Source organism: Episyrphus balteatus, chromosome 4, assembly GCF_945859705.1.
Source record: "Episyrphus balteatus chromosome 4, idEpiBalt1.1, whole genome shotgun sequence".
Classification (NCBI taxonomy): Eukaryota; Metazoa; Arthropoda; class Insecta; order Diptera; family Syrphidae; genus Episyrphus; species Episyrphus balteatus.
In genome coordinates this window covers 58,356,874-58,372,272 of record NC_079137.1, presented here as the reverse complement: position 1 = coordinate 58,372,272, position 15,399 = coordinate 58,356,874, and the positions used below count along the sequence as shown (strand labels likewise).

The window sequence follows — 15,399 nt, the reverse complement described above, 5'->3', positions numbered from 1 at the left end:
TTCATGCAAAAAACATTTTAGTTTCTTTTTTGTATTGCAAGAGAGTAATGCCGAATTCCTTTCAACCAAAAAAAAAAAAAGTAGAATTAAAATCGATTGCCGAGCTTGTTTTACTGAACAACCATTTTTTTTCTTTTAAGAATTTGACACAATTGATGTTCGAAATCGACATCAACTATCAACATCTTGACGTACTTAGATCCGTTTCCGTTTATCATATTGTTAAAATTCCTTCATAGACAATTATTATTATATGTCGTTTTCTTTCACTCTATTAAGGAGTACTCTAAATTTTTACTCCTTTTTCTGGAGTGAAAGAACATAATGAGAGTAATTTTTTTTTATGTATTTGTGTGTGTGACAAGGCGAAAATGGATAATTTTCTTGAAAAAAATAGTGATAACAGGCCTAGGGAAAACATTTTATGAATTGAAAAGAAAAATTAATATTAATAACATATGAAGCATAATACACGAAGACGGAAGGCGCAGAAATCATCTTCCAATTTCCTTTTGATTTTCGTTTCGGTGCGTCTACACGTATTATTTTTTTGAAGACGCAAATTTGACAGTTATTTTCTTTGGTTTTATTTTGTTCTTGTTTTCGTATGACGACTTCTACAGGAAGACGTAGACGCACGAGATGCACATAAGAACAAGAGAGAGAGAAAAATCGATTTCTCCTTTGCTCTTATGAGCATCTTGTGCGTCTACGTCTTCGTGTAGAAGCAAACTATGTATGTATTTTAATTAAAAAAAAAAACACCAAAATATACAAAAAAAAAAACAACTCCCGTGCGGGGCTATATGCAACGAAAACTTTTGAATAAATTAAAAACGTTACTATACACGCAAATAATACACAACCGACGAAGCAGATTCCGCAACCGACGAAATAAAACAAAGCAGAAGAGCAAAAAAAAGAACAAGATCAAAGAGAAACGTCAAAAAGAGTCACAAATTTTTTTACCGGAGACTCACGGTAGAGAATCTTCCTTCCCTTTTTTTCGAACTTTATTTCTCCTTTGCTCTTATGTGCGTCTCGCGCTTTGCGTCTTCGTGTAGAAGCGGACTTAGTTTTACTTTTGGTATATTTTTCATTATGCTTCTGATCGGTTTTTTCAGCCTAATTGACACACACCCTTAGTTTGATTTTATAGTTGTAAAATAAAAATATCCCATCAACGCAGAAAAAAATGGGATTTTTTTGTTATATGGCACAGGATTTTTTTTTATTGATGAAGAACACTGGCGGGAACTTTTTTTTTATTCGGTTTTCAATTTCATTTTGGAAAAAGTGAAGAATTAACGCAAAAATGGAAGAAATATATCTGGCGGAATGTAATACAGTAAGATATATTCATAATGGTTGTTTTCTGTTAATAACAAAAGAGTTTGAAAGAAAAACTTTTCGCATTTTTCAATTTTCAAACAAAATTTTAAAATGTCAAACTTCAAATTCGTAAGTGTGTGTGCAAGTGCGTGTGCAAATCGGTGTAAATCTGACTAAAAATGTGGAGTAAATCCGGGGTACTCCGTAGTACTAAAATTACTCCGGAGTAATTTTTTTTTTACACTTTTGTGGCGTCAAAGAACACGAAACCTTCAAAAGTGCAAAAATAAGTACTAAAAGGGTACTCTCATTGGAGTGAAAGAAAACGACAATAGTAATTTGAAAATTTACATAAGTAGTACTAAAAACAAAGAAGTAAAAAGGACCTTCCCATCAAAAATATACCTACCCTTTTTTCCCATCTTTTCGTAAAATGAAACTTTTTTTTCGAAAATCTGCTATCCATCCATATTCGATTATTTCTCCTTTATATTTCAATAACATTCTAGCTGAATAATGTTAACTCTCCTTCACAATCCAATACCCAATCAGAAATTACAAAAAAATCTTACTTCGAAACATTCTACAATTTCTCCTTATTTAGTACACACCGGTCAATAATTCAAAAAAATTTTAAAAATGTTTGTCTCTACAACTTCCGTTTCGTTATCACTCATTCCCCAAAAATATTTCGTTCCCTCATTTCTCTTTTCTAACAATAGATGTCACACCAAACACATAAAAGATTATTTTGTTATTGTCACAAATTTGACGTCTATGCTGTCATCCCCCAAAATAATGAATCATTTTTCATTACTTTGAAGAAAGAAAAACAATTTTGTTTTCTCTAAAAGAAAAACGCTAATTTCGCTTTAATTTTCCAAAACAAATTCATCCGAATTTATCTTAAAAATTTTTATTTTTTTATTTCATTTTCCATAAAAAGTAATCAAACTGGGTAACGATATGTCTGTCTCTGCAATGGAAAGTATCCTTTTTAAAAAAAAAAGATATAATATTTTATCCACTATCTTATTAAACAATGAAAATCCCTTTATTACTAAAAAGTTCTTTTTTTGCAAGTTATTATTTTCCTTAATTCTTAAGCAATTATCTAGAACACATGTTTAATCTAAAATTTGCTGTCAAAGATCTCGAACGACAGTCAAAAAGATGCGAAAAAGAGGAAAAACTCGAAAAGGCCAAGGCAAAAAAGGCCATCCAAAAAGGTAACATGGATGTGGCTCGAATACATGCCGAGAATGCAATTCGCCAAAAGAATCAAGCTGTCAATTATTTGCGAATGAGTGCTCGTGTTGACGCCGTTGCCAGTCGAGTGCAATCGGCCTTGACAACACGAAAAGTCACCAGTTCGATGGCGGGTGTGGTTAAGGCAATGGATGCAGCAATGAAGGGAATGAATTTGGAGAAGATATCGAATCTCATGGAAAAATTCGAAACGCAATTCGAAGATCTGGACGTACAAAGTTCGGTTATGGAGAATACAATGTCGGATACAACAACTACATCTGTGCCACAGGGAGATGTTGATAGTTTGTTGCAACAAGTCGCCGATGAAGCGGGGTAAGTTATGGAATTATTTTTGTCAAGAGTTTTTTGTTGATATCGTCATGAAATTCCAATTAACTCGGAAGAGGTGCCTAAGTAGAGGTTCGAAATAAATTTGTTTCTTTTTCTATATCATTTCCGAGCTCTCAATTAACTGAGCAGAATCCAGAGTCGTCGCTCAAATTTTATTCAAGTGAACATTTGCTCTTGCGTTTGGTTTACTTTGGCTATTCGTTACGTTAAGAAAACCTAAGGGTTTCTTTAATTTTAGCTTATGAATACCAATTGAGGTTAAATGGGCTGACAGTTGATGTTGTTACCGTCACACTTAGATCAATGTAGATCCCTTGTGATACCCTGAAGTGTTTATAACCTCATTAAAAAAGTCTAATCCTATGAATCCTATGGATTGTCGAGCCATTTGGTAGACTTGACAAAGTTCAGTAGGCTGTTGCCTGACAGTTCTGATAGTTCTTCTTATTCATTAAAGAAGTAGTCCCCTAAAAATGCCTTTCTAGTGCGCAAGAGTGCTGGACAGTGAGAGAGGAAGTGAGTAGTGTCTTCCTGTTCGTCCTCATTGCCGCAGCCTCTACATAAGTCATCTGTGCTAAGCCCTATTTTCTTTTTATGGTAGCCCAGTAGGTTATGTCCCGTTAAGACACCTATAAGAGATCTTAAGGAAGGTTTACTGAGTAGTAAGATCTTGTTAGATTTTTTCTCGTCGTAATTCGGCCAAAGTTTCCTGGTGTGACCGCAGGTATCTAGGAGGTTCCATCTTTCATTGGTTTTTTGAAAAATATGTTTGACGATATTTCGTTTCATTTCACATTGTGCGATTCTGATGTTATGGTCTATGAGAGAAGGATTAAGTACTGAGCCTTCTCTTGCAAGCTTGTCCGCTTTTTCGTTGCCGAACACATCACTGTGGCCGGGAACCCAGCAGAGTCTTGCATTATGCTGCATACCAAGAACCCTTAGCTCGTCGCGACAGCAAGAAACAAGCTTTGACTTGATTAAGGTGGCAGAAATCGCTAAGTAAATGCTTGAGTAAACACTCAGAAAATTCATCTCAGACCTGAGCTTAAAAAAAAAAATTACTTGAGTGACGGCTCAAGGGAAAAACTCAATAACTACATAATTTGTAAAATTGAGTTTTTTTTATGAAAATAGTCTTATCCTCCCATTCTATCACTAAAAAAAATATATTGTAGGGCGAAAATATCGCTCTAACGGGAATTTAAAAAAACATTGAAAAATTACCAAGTGCAATCAATTGATTTCATTTAAGAGGAAAAACTAATTAATGTTGTTTTCGTTTGTTAAAAAAATCAATTTATTTTTTGAACTAAATCTGTCAAAAAACAATTTTTGATCTGTTCAACTACAATGAAGTAATGTCGTTTTCGATTGGTTTCACTCAAGGATTCACTCATTCTGAAATCCAATAAAACAGTTTGAATCGTTTCCACTCAATTCTGAAAGTTTGTATCGGTGTGAATAATCAAATAAAAAAATTTAATTTTGTACGAGAAAATTTTGTTTGACATTTATTTTCTATGTATAAGTAATTTTGAGTCGATTCTGATTTGAAATCAAGAAGAGAATTTTACTTCTGAGAAGCGTTTAAGCTGTCATGTTTTTGTGAATAAAACGCTTTTAGAAGGCTTCTGAATGCTTCCGGACGCTTCCGGACGGCCAATCGAAAACGACATAAGTTTTTTTTTTACAGATTTAGATCAAAAAATAAATTGATTTTTTTACAAAACGAAAACACCATAAGTTCATCCCTTTTCTTAGTCACAATATAAAATGATTTAGATTTTGATCAAAATTTACATTACGATAGTAGAGAGCATAAAATAAGCTTGTAACGTAATTCTTGATCTATAATATGGTATACAAAAAATCTATAGGGCATCTTTAAACTAGTACCATAAGATGTACGTCTTTTATCTAACGGTTTTAATCTTCCCAAAGACTTATCTTCAATTCCACTTAATTTTAATTTTTTTTTAAGCTTTTGTACTTCGGAACTTTCCACTGGTAAACCGATTTTGATTTTACCTTTTTTTTTAAGGCTGGTGCTTCCTACTTTACTGGCTGAATAAAATAGTGTAACTGTGGCTGTAGCTTGTACTACTGTCAAAATTTTACCCTACAAAAGTTTGGCGGCAGCTGAGCAAAAAGTTGAAAATTCTTCAACTTGCGCTACAAGCTACAGCCACAGCTACACCATTGTATTCAGGCGGTTAATTTGGTCCAGTCTATAAGAAAGCGGCCAGTTTTTGTTTTCTTTGTTAAAAATATATTATTTATTTACTTGAAGGACGTATCCTTTATTACTTAGCATATGGGTCTTTCAACGCGTTTTATCCAAAGAAATTTAATGTTTACCAGAAAATGATCAAAATAATAGGGTAAACTCACAAACGTCAAATTTTTTGGTAGTGATTAGGCATCATAGTGAGGCGGCTTAGCATCTAAATCGTGCACTTTGTGATAAAAGCATGAAATTTATATCATGGGTATTACTCAATATTAGAGTTATTTTGAGATATTGGGCCACTTTGTATTCCATCCAGGAGCGTAGATACAAGAGATTTTCTGTGTTGCACCCGCATTGTTGCATATCATAGTATAGCTGATGAAACCTTTTTATTAATATAATACATGATTTCGAGGTAATTTTTAACGCCCGATCGAATAAAACCAATAGCAATATGCCTGGACCGTCATGTAAAAAGTTATTGCACTTTTTATAAATTGTATTTTACTCAAACAGCAAGATTCAGAATATTACCAAGTACTCCTTGAAAAAAAGTGGTAGGTTGATAAAATTTAGTGTGGACTTTTCTAATACCATAGAAAAAAATAATAAAATATGTCCATCAAAAAATTTCAGGTCAAAGGGTGTTTTTTTTAGCGAGAAAGAACACTTTTGAAATGGTACCATTGAAACACATGGAAAATTTATGAATTTTTTTGAACCGCATATATATTTTATATACCGTATGAGAATCAAAAATAATCAAAAAATGAATTATATTTACCATGGAACATTGAATTTTCATGCAAAACTTAAATTGCTTGCTTTTATTTTTTATTGAATTTTCATACAAATTAATGTTTTGAAGGAGTGAGGTGCAAAAGTAAAAGTATGAAAAATAATTGTGCAGTTTGTGTTAAAAGGATCAAATTAATAGGATTGTTAGTACAATATGTAACCCTCATTTTAAGATATTGGGCCTTTTAATATTTCACCTATGAGGATGTACATGAGCCATCTAATAATCACAAATTTCAGAAAACTTCATTTAAATTGCTTTCTGTGCATCGTTATAAACATCTTTAAAGGTAAAATATTAAGTGACCCAATATCTTTAAATGAGGGTTATATATTGTACTAACAATCCTATTAATTTGATCCCTTTGTCACAAACTGCACAATTATTTTTCATACTTTTACTTTTGCACCTCACTCCTTCAAAACATTAATTTGTATGAAAATTCAATAAAAAATAAAAGCAAGCAATTTAAGTTTTGCATGAAAATTCAATGTTCCATGGTAAATATAATTCATTTTTTGATTATTTTTGATTCTCATACGATGTATAAAATATATATGCGGTTCAAAAAAATTCATAAATTTTCCATGTGTTGCAATGGTACCATTTCAAAAGTGTTCTTTCTCGCTAAAAAAAAACACCCTTTGACCTGAAATTTTTTGATGGACATATTTTATTATTTTTTTTCTATGGTATTAGAAAAGTCCACACTAAATTTTATCAACCTACCACTTTTTTTCAAGGAGTACTTGGTAATATTCTGAATCTTGCTGTTTGAGTAAAAGACAATTTATAAAAAGTGCAATAACTTTTTACATGATGGTCGAGACATTTTGGTATTGATTTTATTCGATCGGGCGTTAGAAAATACCTCGAAATCATGTATCATATTAATACAATATTTCATTGCCTATACTACGATATGCAACAAATCGAGTGCAACACAGAAAAAGTGTTGTATCTACCCTTCCGAATGGAATACAAGGTGGCCCAATATCTCAAAATAACTCTTAAATTGAGTACTACCAACGATGTTAATTTCATGCTTTTATCACAAAGTGCACGATTGAACTCTTTTTTTAAAATTCTTGATACTTTTTTGTTTCATATTTGCGCATCAGTTTATCCAACTTTGCAACTTTGTAATATTCTCCCCGTTATAACTGGAATGGGGAGAGTGTGCTTGGATTACATTCCTATGCTCTTAGGGTGTCGAATATAAGCTTTTTCATCAAATGACATTCTGTTAACTTTCCTTTTATCCAAGAAATCAAATTTTTTGACTGCTGATAGCCCAATGTTTGTAACTTTGGACCAAAAGTCAAATGTGCCTAGACATTTTTTCTAATTTATCTGACGATACTGAAAGTTAGCCATTTATGAATTACGGTTAAAAAGCATACAAAATTAATAAATTTTTTGTTCAAAAGTAAACATTGTCTTACAAAATATCACACAGTGTTTTTTATTAACTGCATACAAGATGTTTCAAATCTCTTATGAGGAAAAACTCACTTAAAATTTTGTGATAAGTCCACTTTTGTTGTCGGTAGAAGCTTTGGCACCATCGCCACAACAAGCAAAACATTTTGTCCAATCCAATTCGAAGTCGCGAAAGGTTTCTAAAAACATGTCCTGCATGCAATGTCACTTCTTATTCTTTTGCCGATAGTGTTATCAGAAAGTGGAATACTTCTTAGTTTATCTGTCCAATATTAAATTTTAGCATTTTGGCATTTGCTAAGAATAAGAAGTACTTTTTATTCTTAAGGCATCCGCCGAGTTTTGAAAAAAAAAAAATGGTCCTCAATATCAATATAAATCACAATAGCTATATTGATTATATTGAAGAATTCCGAAAAGGAAAATTTCTGCAAGACTACTGCAATTACAATTATTGTCACCAGTTATGAAAATAACTGTAAGGCACTCTATATTTTTTGTTATCTCAAGCAACACGGAAAAAAATAAGTAAAATCTTACTAGACCAAGTTCTGAAGGGGTACATTGAATACAGCTACGTATTTAAAAATATGTACTGACAAATAATAATTATAGTCTGAGGGGGTCGCCAAAATATTTTTCCTCTCAAGGGGATCGTGAACTCAAAAAGTTTGAAAAACACTGGTACACATATGTAATTATCATCCACCTTTGGATATCTTCTTTGACTGGAGTAACCATACTGAAAACAGTAACGATTTTGATTACTCATATCACTCATCTACTTGAATACTGTCATAACTCAAAAATCACGAGTTTTGAGTTATTAATGCAGAAGTTGTTGGAATAAAGTAATCTTTAAATCTGCATAAAATCATTTCTTAACTTAAAAACTGACCCAGAAGGAGCACTAGTTTTGTTTTACAAACTAACTTTTTACATACAACAATAGATCGATACTAATTGATTTGCTGAAAAAACATTTTTTTTTAGTTATGATCAAGTAAATGTTCAAGTTTGCATGTGTTTTATATTTTGCAAGAAGATGAACTTACTATTCTTTCTTTTTCTTTCAGATTGGAATTGAATATGGAACTACCAAGTGGTCCACAAGGTTCAACAATTGGGGCATCTACTCAAGTCTCACAGGAACAAGATGAGCTTTCTCAGCGTCTAGCCCGCCTTCGACAAACCGAATAATCAATTGAGACCGTGTAGAACCTACTCACTCCTTCAATGTTTAATCCATGTATATTATTTTTTAAGAGAATCCTTCAGGGATTATTTAAAAGAAAAAACACATTTATAATTTTTATTTTCACATTTTATTAATTACAAACTTATTTGTTAATCGAGAGCTTATAAAGAAAGAACAATATAAAAATAAAAACGCAGATCTTTGTGGCTCAGTAGAATCTTATTCAGTCGTTTTAATTGGAGATGTATTTTCTGCTGGAGTTGATGGAGTTTGTTGTTGTTGTTGTTCCTGCTGCTGTTGTTGTTGTTGCTGTTGTTTTAGTTTTGCTTTCTTTTGTTTGCCTGGTCCACGACCACGAGTTGGAGTTTCTCCTGGAACTTTTGGTTTCGGTTTGGGACCACGTTTCAATTCGGTTTTGCGTGTTCGATGTGGAACAACCATTGGAACATGTCGCCAATTGTCATTGTAACGATCTAAGCGTTTTTTAAGTATTTCAACATCTCTTATACGATTTTTTAGTATTTTTTTCGTATTTGTTATTCTAAATTAATTGTTTATTAATAAAATAAGAGAAGAATGGTAAATTATTGTTACCGTAAAACTAAACGTTCATTTTCTGTTTGTGTATCTTGGCATTTTCGATATAATTTCTCAACAAGTATTTTGTATTTTTGTTGGTCTTCTGGAATTAACATTTTTGTTTTATTTTATATGTAGAATTGTTAATTAAATGCTAAATTATAAAATTGTGTTCTTTGGTTTTTTGGAAAATTCTTAACAAAACAATCTTTATTTTGACATTTATGATTATTTTATGGCTGAGTCACAATAATAGGTTAGGTGATGGATTGATTCACAATAGAAAAGTTTGCAAACAGTGCTGCCGAAAGTACACCGATTGGAGTATTATACTACTTTCTAGTCCTCCATACTCGCGTACTTCACTTTTCTGAAATGGGCCCAAACAGAAAAATTTTGTTTTTTCAAAAAATGCTCTAAGAATTTTAATAAAAAAAAATACGTTATCGTGGCAAAAATATCTACTTTTGAAATAAAATAAGAGCATATATTTTTTTCTATAGAACCGTTTCCACGATTTTGATTTCTGCTAAAAAACTACAGCGATTTCAATTAAAATTTTTAAGTATTGTGTTAAAGTTTTTTTTTTCAAATCATAAATGTTTTTTTTTTTTGAAAAATCAATTTTTATGATTTGTATTGTAATTTTTGTTTATGCGTCGTGGATTAGTATTTCCTTTTTATTGACGTAACAAATTTTTTTCTTTAATATTTGAATATTTTATATAAAAGAAAACTATTTAAAAAAAAAATGGCTCAAAAAAAATCTTTGGTACATATATCTACCAGGAAATTGTATGATGATATACGTTTTTGGAAGTCAAAAAGTAATTAAAGAGATGCTTTTGTAATCTTAAAAACAAATTTTACGCAAATTTATAATGAATTTCGTATAAGATAAAAATATTCTTTTATTAATAATAGAGTATTTTAGTAAAAATAGAGTATTTTTAACAACTTTTACAATAAGAGCAAGAACCTGCGACCGAGTATTTTATTTTATTTTATTTCTTTAATTTTTTACTATATACAATTTTGTAAAAAAAAAAATTGAACTCGAAATAACAATCAGGCATAACATTTTGATGATGCAAAATTTCAAAATAGTAGGTCCGATAAACAACTGGAGCGAGTTGCTTCAAACTAAACTTGGTAATTAAGAGAGAAATTGAAATTTAATTTTTGTGACCAAAACTAACGGTACTTGCCATATGACCAAAATGCAAAAAGCTGTTTTTCGCAAAAATGGATCTAAGGATTTTGTGTACCTACATAAGCCTAGTTCGCAGATCGGGAAAAAACAAATTTTATCTCTACAATTTTAATCTCTACAAAACATTTTTTTATCCCGCGCAAAATGTTGAAGCTGGAGAAATCAAGTACATTCTATCAATTTATACATTTTTTTTTTTTTTTTAAATTAAATTTTTGTATTTGATTCTGAGCTTTAAGCCATAACTACAATGACCTAAAAAGTGAAAAAGTGGGGAAATTTACAAAACTAAAATTTTTTTATTTCTTTCTTACGCTATTTGTGTTTTTTAAACTACAAAAATTGTTTTTGAAACCGAAAAATAAGCTTTCTGCATCATTATTTTTAATTTTGTGGTCGAAAAAACTGTAACTCAATGAGTTTGAAAATTTTCACTTTTTGACTTTTTGCAAAAAGTGGCCGTTGTAGTTATACCTTTATTTATTTCGCCTTCACTTTATAAGTATGTATTTTATTTTTTTTTTCTTGTCACAATTTTGCCAGCAGAATAATGCTTCGCACATTATTTGTCCGCGCAAAATTAAGTGGAGACTTTTTTTGTACAGGGGCTCCAAATATTTAACCCTTTCGAACCCAAGCTATGGAAATCAATATTAATAAATGTTTTTTCAGTATTATGGTGTCAAAAACATCACAACTAAGAAATATGAATAGCAAAAAGTTATTTTCCAAAATAAAAAATAGCAAAACTAAAATGTGTAACTTTCATGTTACATGTAAGTAACATGCACTGCCTATGACCACCAAAAAAAGTCGGACAACTGGGAAATTAATTTTTTATAGAACAATAATGTATGCAACTTCTTCTTTTTTTCAAAGTTATGACCATATATAAAAAAAAAAAATATTACGCAAAAATGAATTTCCCTTTTTCGATACAAAAAAATTAATAATATGATATTTGACTAACTTTTTGTACTTATGCAGTAACTAGACATTATTATCTTTCAACTAAGCCATCGAAACCTAAAAAATTATATAATAGAATATTTTTTACGAATTTTTTAATATATGTTACATGAAAGTAACGCTGGGTTCAAAAGGGTTAAATTTTGCGGGTGAACTGCGTACTGCTTGGAAAAATATTCAATACAAAATTTGTCCGGAGAAAAAATTTGTATGAGAAATAAAATTTTTCCCGATGTGCGTACTAGGCTATCAGAAATTTCCTAGTTTTATCAAGTTCAAATGAATAAGAGAAGGCGTGTTTTTTCCGCAAATATCAACACTGAACAAAAATGTATATGCATGCACCAAGAGAAAGGAATACGTAAACTTAAACACTTCGCCAAAATTCTATCCGAAGCTTGGTTAAGCTTCTATTGCTATCGGCAGCTGCGTGTTGTTTTTGTAATGCATGTAAACGCCAACTGCTAGTACGGATAGCAAAATGCTCAAAAATCACAAATCAATCAAAACACGAAGTTATCGAAAAACCAAAAAAGGAATGCAAACTTATCAAAAACAAAGATGTGAAAAACGAATTAACAGAAAGCGAAGTAAGAATACAAAATGAAACAATAAAGTATTGAGTATTATTTTTGTATTTAATGGTTTACCTGTCCAAAATATGATATCAATGAAATAGGAATGAGTTTTTTTTTTTCTTGTTAAACTATACAATATTTCTACGAAACTCCGATAGTGTTTCACTAAAAAATAATCCTACATAGAAGCATTGAATAATTATATATAGAAGTGACACCGGAAAAAACGTCCGCTATGTTTTAGGGGTGGAGCCACAATCGTTTGAGGATTGTGTATTCGATGGCCGAAAAATCCCTGAAAAGGACTTTTGGTTACTAAGTAACCACATTTACAATATTATTTATATTTGGTGTATTTGTATTTGTTTTGTTTTGTGCTAGTAGTGTGTTTGTTTTTTGTTTCTGTAATATTGAAATTGAATTTATTTTAAATTTTTGTATTATTTTGAATTGAATATTTATTTTTGAATGTTTGATTCTTATGTATGTTTGGAAGGATTTTGTTTTTTGTTTTTATTAACGAGAAGAAGAAGATTTTCTTCAGTTATAGAAGTGTTTATTTAATTTTGATTAGGGTGCTTTTTGTAATAATATCTAGGCCAAAGTTGTAGTTCACATTGTTTGAATGTTTTCCACATGCACTGTGGCATATACTTACTATTTTCTTAAACCGCATAATGCAAGAGTAGGTAGGGATCAAGTTCATACAATATGGCCATATTTCACATTATTTTAAAGTATTTTAATACAATACGAAACAACCTCGTTTATTTGCTTAAACTGATTTACATATGTTTGCGAACAAGGACTCTGGATATACGGCTTTGTTCAAATTTGCAACTGCAAATAAAAATTAAAAGTTTTTATAAAATGTTAAATTTTGAAAAAAAAATCTTTTCGTACCATTTTTGGATACTTTTCTTTATTTTTAATTAAAACATTTTTGTTATCTAAAATTTAAACGATATTTATAAATAAAATGTTCAAATAAACTCAAAAGGTAAAAGGGCATATTTTGATCGCAAATGCAAGAAAATGTGGTTTTGGGATAGTTCCAATGATTTTTCTATTTCACCATTTGAAATAAAATACATATTTGGTTCTAAGATTCTAAAACTAGAAGAATGTAGCTTTTACATGCTTTTTATTTTGTCATGATATAGTCAAGCTATGCATTCGTACAAAAAAAAAGTTGAGATAACAATCAGACATGGGATTACTATAGCCCTGTTCCACTGGAGGTGGTAGTCTGCTAATAGTAGATTTTTTGTTTAATCTAGTACTATCATCTACCTACTCATGCTCTTCTTCCCGAGTGATACGATTTGTATTGAATTCGTTGAAAGTGCGTTCTATTGAAAATCGCTAGTTAACTATAAGTAGTACTTTGCCACCTCCCAAAGGAACAGCTAAATGGATCTACCGAGTAACATCAAACTTGGTATGTAGCATTTTTTGCAGAATCTCCATAGGGGTTTCTAGAACTAATTTTTTTTTTATCAAAAATAACGATACCTGTCATAAACCAATTTAGGAAATGTTTAATTTTCTCGAAAACGGTACCAGTGATTTTGTTTAAAAAAATTATATAATAGTTTTTGGGCAATCATGGACATTTTTTAAAATTATTATTAACCTACCGTAGAACCGTGCCAAACTACCAATTTAATTTCAACGAATTTTTTATACAAAAGCATTTATATAGTTTAGATATAAAACAGAAAGAAAATTTGGGAAAATAATAGTTTTTGGATTAGTAATTTCTACAAAATTGCATACCAATTTTATTTTTTTTTTTTTTTTTTTTTAAATTTATAAGGTTCCAACGATTTTGAAATTTTTTTTTTCTAAAAATCTATCTTAGTAGAAAAAATCAAATCGAATTGGTACTTGTTTTGGAGCTATCACCAATTTTCCTTTGTTCCTTAAACTTTTTGGGCTAGTGTATAAAAACAACTCAGGTTAAAAGCTAATGCTCGGTTAAATTTTATGGTTATGAAACTCAAGTATTAAATTAAGCCGAGCTTTAGCCTTTAATCTGAGTATTAAATTGTTTATATTGGTTGAGAGAAATATGTATAATTCAGTTAAATATTTAAGTGAACCTTTAATTTGATTATTGGGAAGGCTCGTAGAAAATCAAATTTACTAATGATAAGCTTTGGTGAATTATAGTAATAATAGCCTAATAGTAAGTGAATGTACATATAAGCGTGGTCGAATGTTCGGTATTCGACCGAATCATTATTCGCAGCATCTCTAGTTGGTGCCGTTAAAAAATTTCAATTTCCCCTCCTTGGAATCAAAAATAAACAAAAAGTTTGAGCCAAAACGACTTATTGGTTTGAGCTCTTACCTCATTTAAATTATTACGTTGAGTTTTTCTTAACGTTTTTCTTTTTTTCTTTAAGGGCCATTTTCGATAGGACGTCTAGTTTTGACAGAAATCGTAAAAAACCATGATTTTTGACACCCACCCCACTTTTTCGCCCACCCACCCCCTTTCCCCCAATTTTTTTGTGGGCAATTTATTTTTCCCCTTTCATATACCATTTATCCTAAATTTTCCCACCACCCTTATGCTGGTAATAATTTGTTCAACTTTTGCCCTCTGAAAACCGGATTGGCACTGGTCTACATTAGCTGAAACGAACCTTAAATAATTCATGTTGAACATAAACTTTTAGGCTCTATTTTAACTTCGGCGTAAACTGTCACATAAGGATTTATGTTGTAATTAAATGCTTAAGTTTCGATTCAGCAAAAAAAGGCTCTAATTGTTACGCATTTCATAATATTCCAAAACAAAATATAATATAAAAAATAGCAATCTCTGTGGGGATACGAACTCAGAAAGCAAAATTAAACAGCAATCACCTTGTCACCTACGCTAATAGGACTATTGAAACAAGGGTAACTTTCATGCCCTATAAGGTATAACGTGCCTAGGATATACAACAATAATATTTAATTTTGTTTAAATTCTCGTCGTTAATAAAAAATTTCTTGTTTTTAGTTTCGAGTTACTATGGATAACTAACTTTTCAATATTTTTGTTTGATATTTGTGTAATTTTGTATGTATAAGTAAAATTTCCTTATTTTATTTTTTCATTTATAGGATGTCGATGTGTCGATACGATTTATTTTTGTTTGATATTTGTTTTATGTTTTATGTGAGTAAAATTTCCTTATTTTTTTTTCTACTATAGGATGTCGACGTGTCGATACAATTTATTTTTATTTGATATTTGTTTTGTTACGTTTGTATTTGTGAAATTTCCATTTTTAAAAACAAATTTTTGGAAAAATAATTTTCTAAGACAAGCCCCATTCTCTCTGGGGATTTTTTAGTACATCTGATTGCCGAAAAAAATAAAATTGTGTAGCGCTAGAAACTATCGGTGTCACTTCTATATATAATTATTCAATGATAGAAGTTTATTGAGTATAA

The 15,399-nt window shown here is 30.6% G+C and overlaps 2 protein-coding genes across 2 annotated transcripts; one reads left to right on the top strand and one right to left on the bottom strand.

The window, feature by feature from the left end:
• The first annotated feature begins 2,122 nt into the window (after nt 1–2,122).
• Nucleotides 2,123–8,829, top strand: LOC129919035 (charged multivesicular body protein 1b). The gene is made up of 3 exons (XM_055999840.1): nt 2,123–2,320; nt 2,451–2,916; nt 8,486–8,829. The coding sequence occupies exons 1-3, from the start codon at nt 2,299–2,301 to the stop codon at nt 8,607–8,609; spliced, it is 612 nt and encodes a 203-aa protein (XP_055855815.1). The 5' UTR covers nt 2,123–2,298; the 3' UTR covers nt 8,610–8,829.
• LOC129919036 (target of Myb protein 1) lies at nt 8,712–9,474 on the bottom strand. The gene is made up of 2 exons (XM_055999841.1): nt 9,202–9,474; nt 8,712–9,148 (listed from the first exon to the last, which is right to left on the bottom strand). Exons 1-2 carry the CDS (start codon nt 9,300–9,302, stop codon nt 8,827–8,829), a joined length of 423 nt encoding a protein of 140 aa, XP_055855816.1. The 5' UTR covers nt 9,303–9,474; the 3' UTR covers nt 8,712–8,826.
• Nucleotides 9,475–15,399: the final 5,925 nt, after the last annotated feature.

Excerpts from the sequence above, each read along its gene's own strand:
- LOC129919035 (XM_055999840.1), top strand. The coding sequence starts at position 2,299 with ATGTCTGTCTCTGCAATGGAAA. Across the intron at positions 2,321-2,450 it reads GTCTGTCTCTGCAATGGAAA|AACACATGTTTAATCTAAAA; the intron begins GTATCCTTTTTA and ends GCAATTATCTAG. Across the intron at positions 2,917-8,485 it reads CAAGTCGCCGATGAAGCGGG|ATTGGAATTGAATATGGAAC; the intron begins GTAAGTTATGGA and ends TTTTTCTTTCAG.
- LOC129919036 (XM_055999841.1), bottom strand. The coding sequence starts at position 9,302 with ATGTTAATTCCAGAAGACCAACAAAAATACAAAATACTTGTTGAGAAA. Across the intron at positions 9,149-9,201 it reads AATGAACGTTTAGTTTTACG|AATAACAAATACGAAAAAAA; the intron begins GTAACAATAATT and ends CAATTAATTTAG.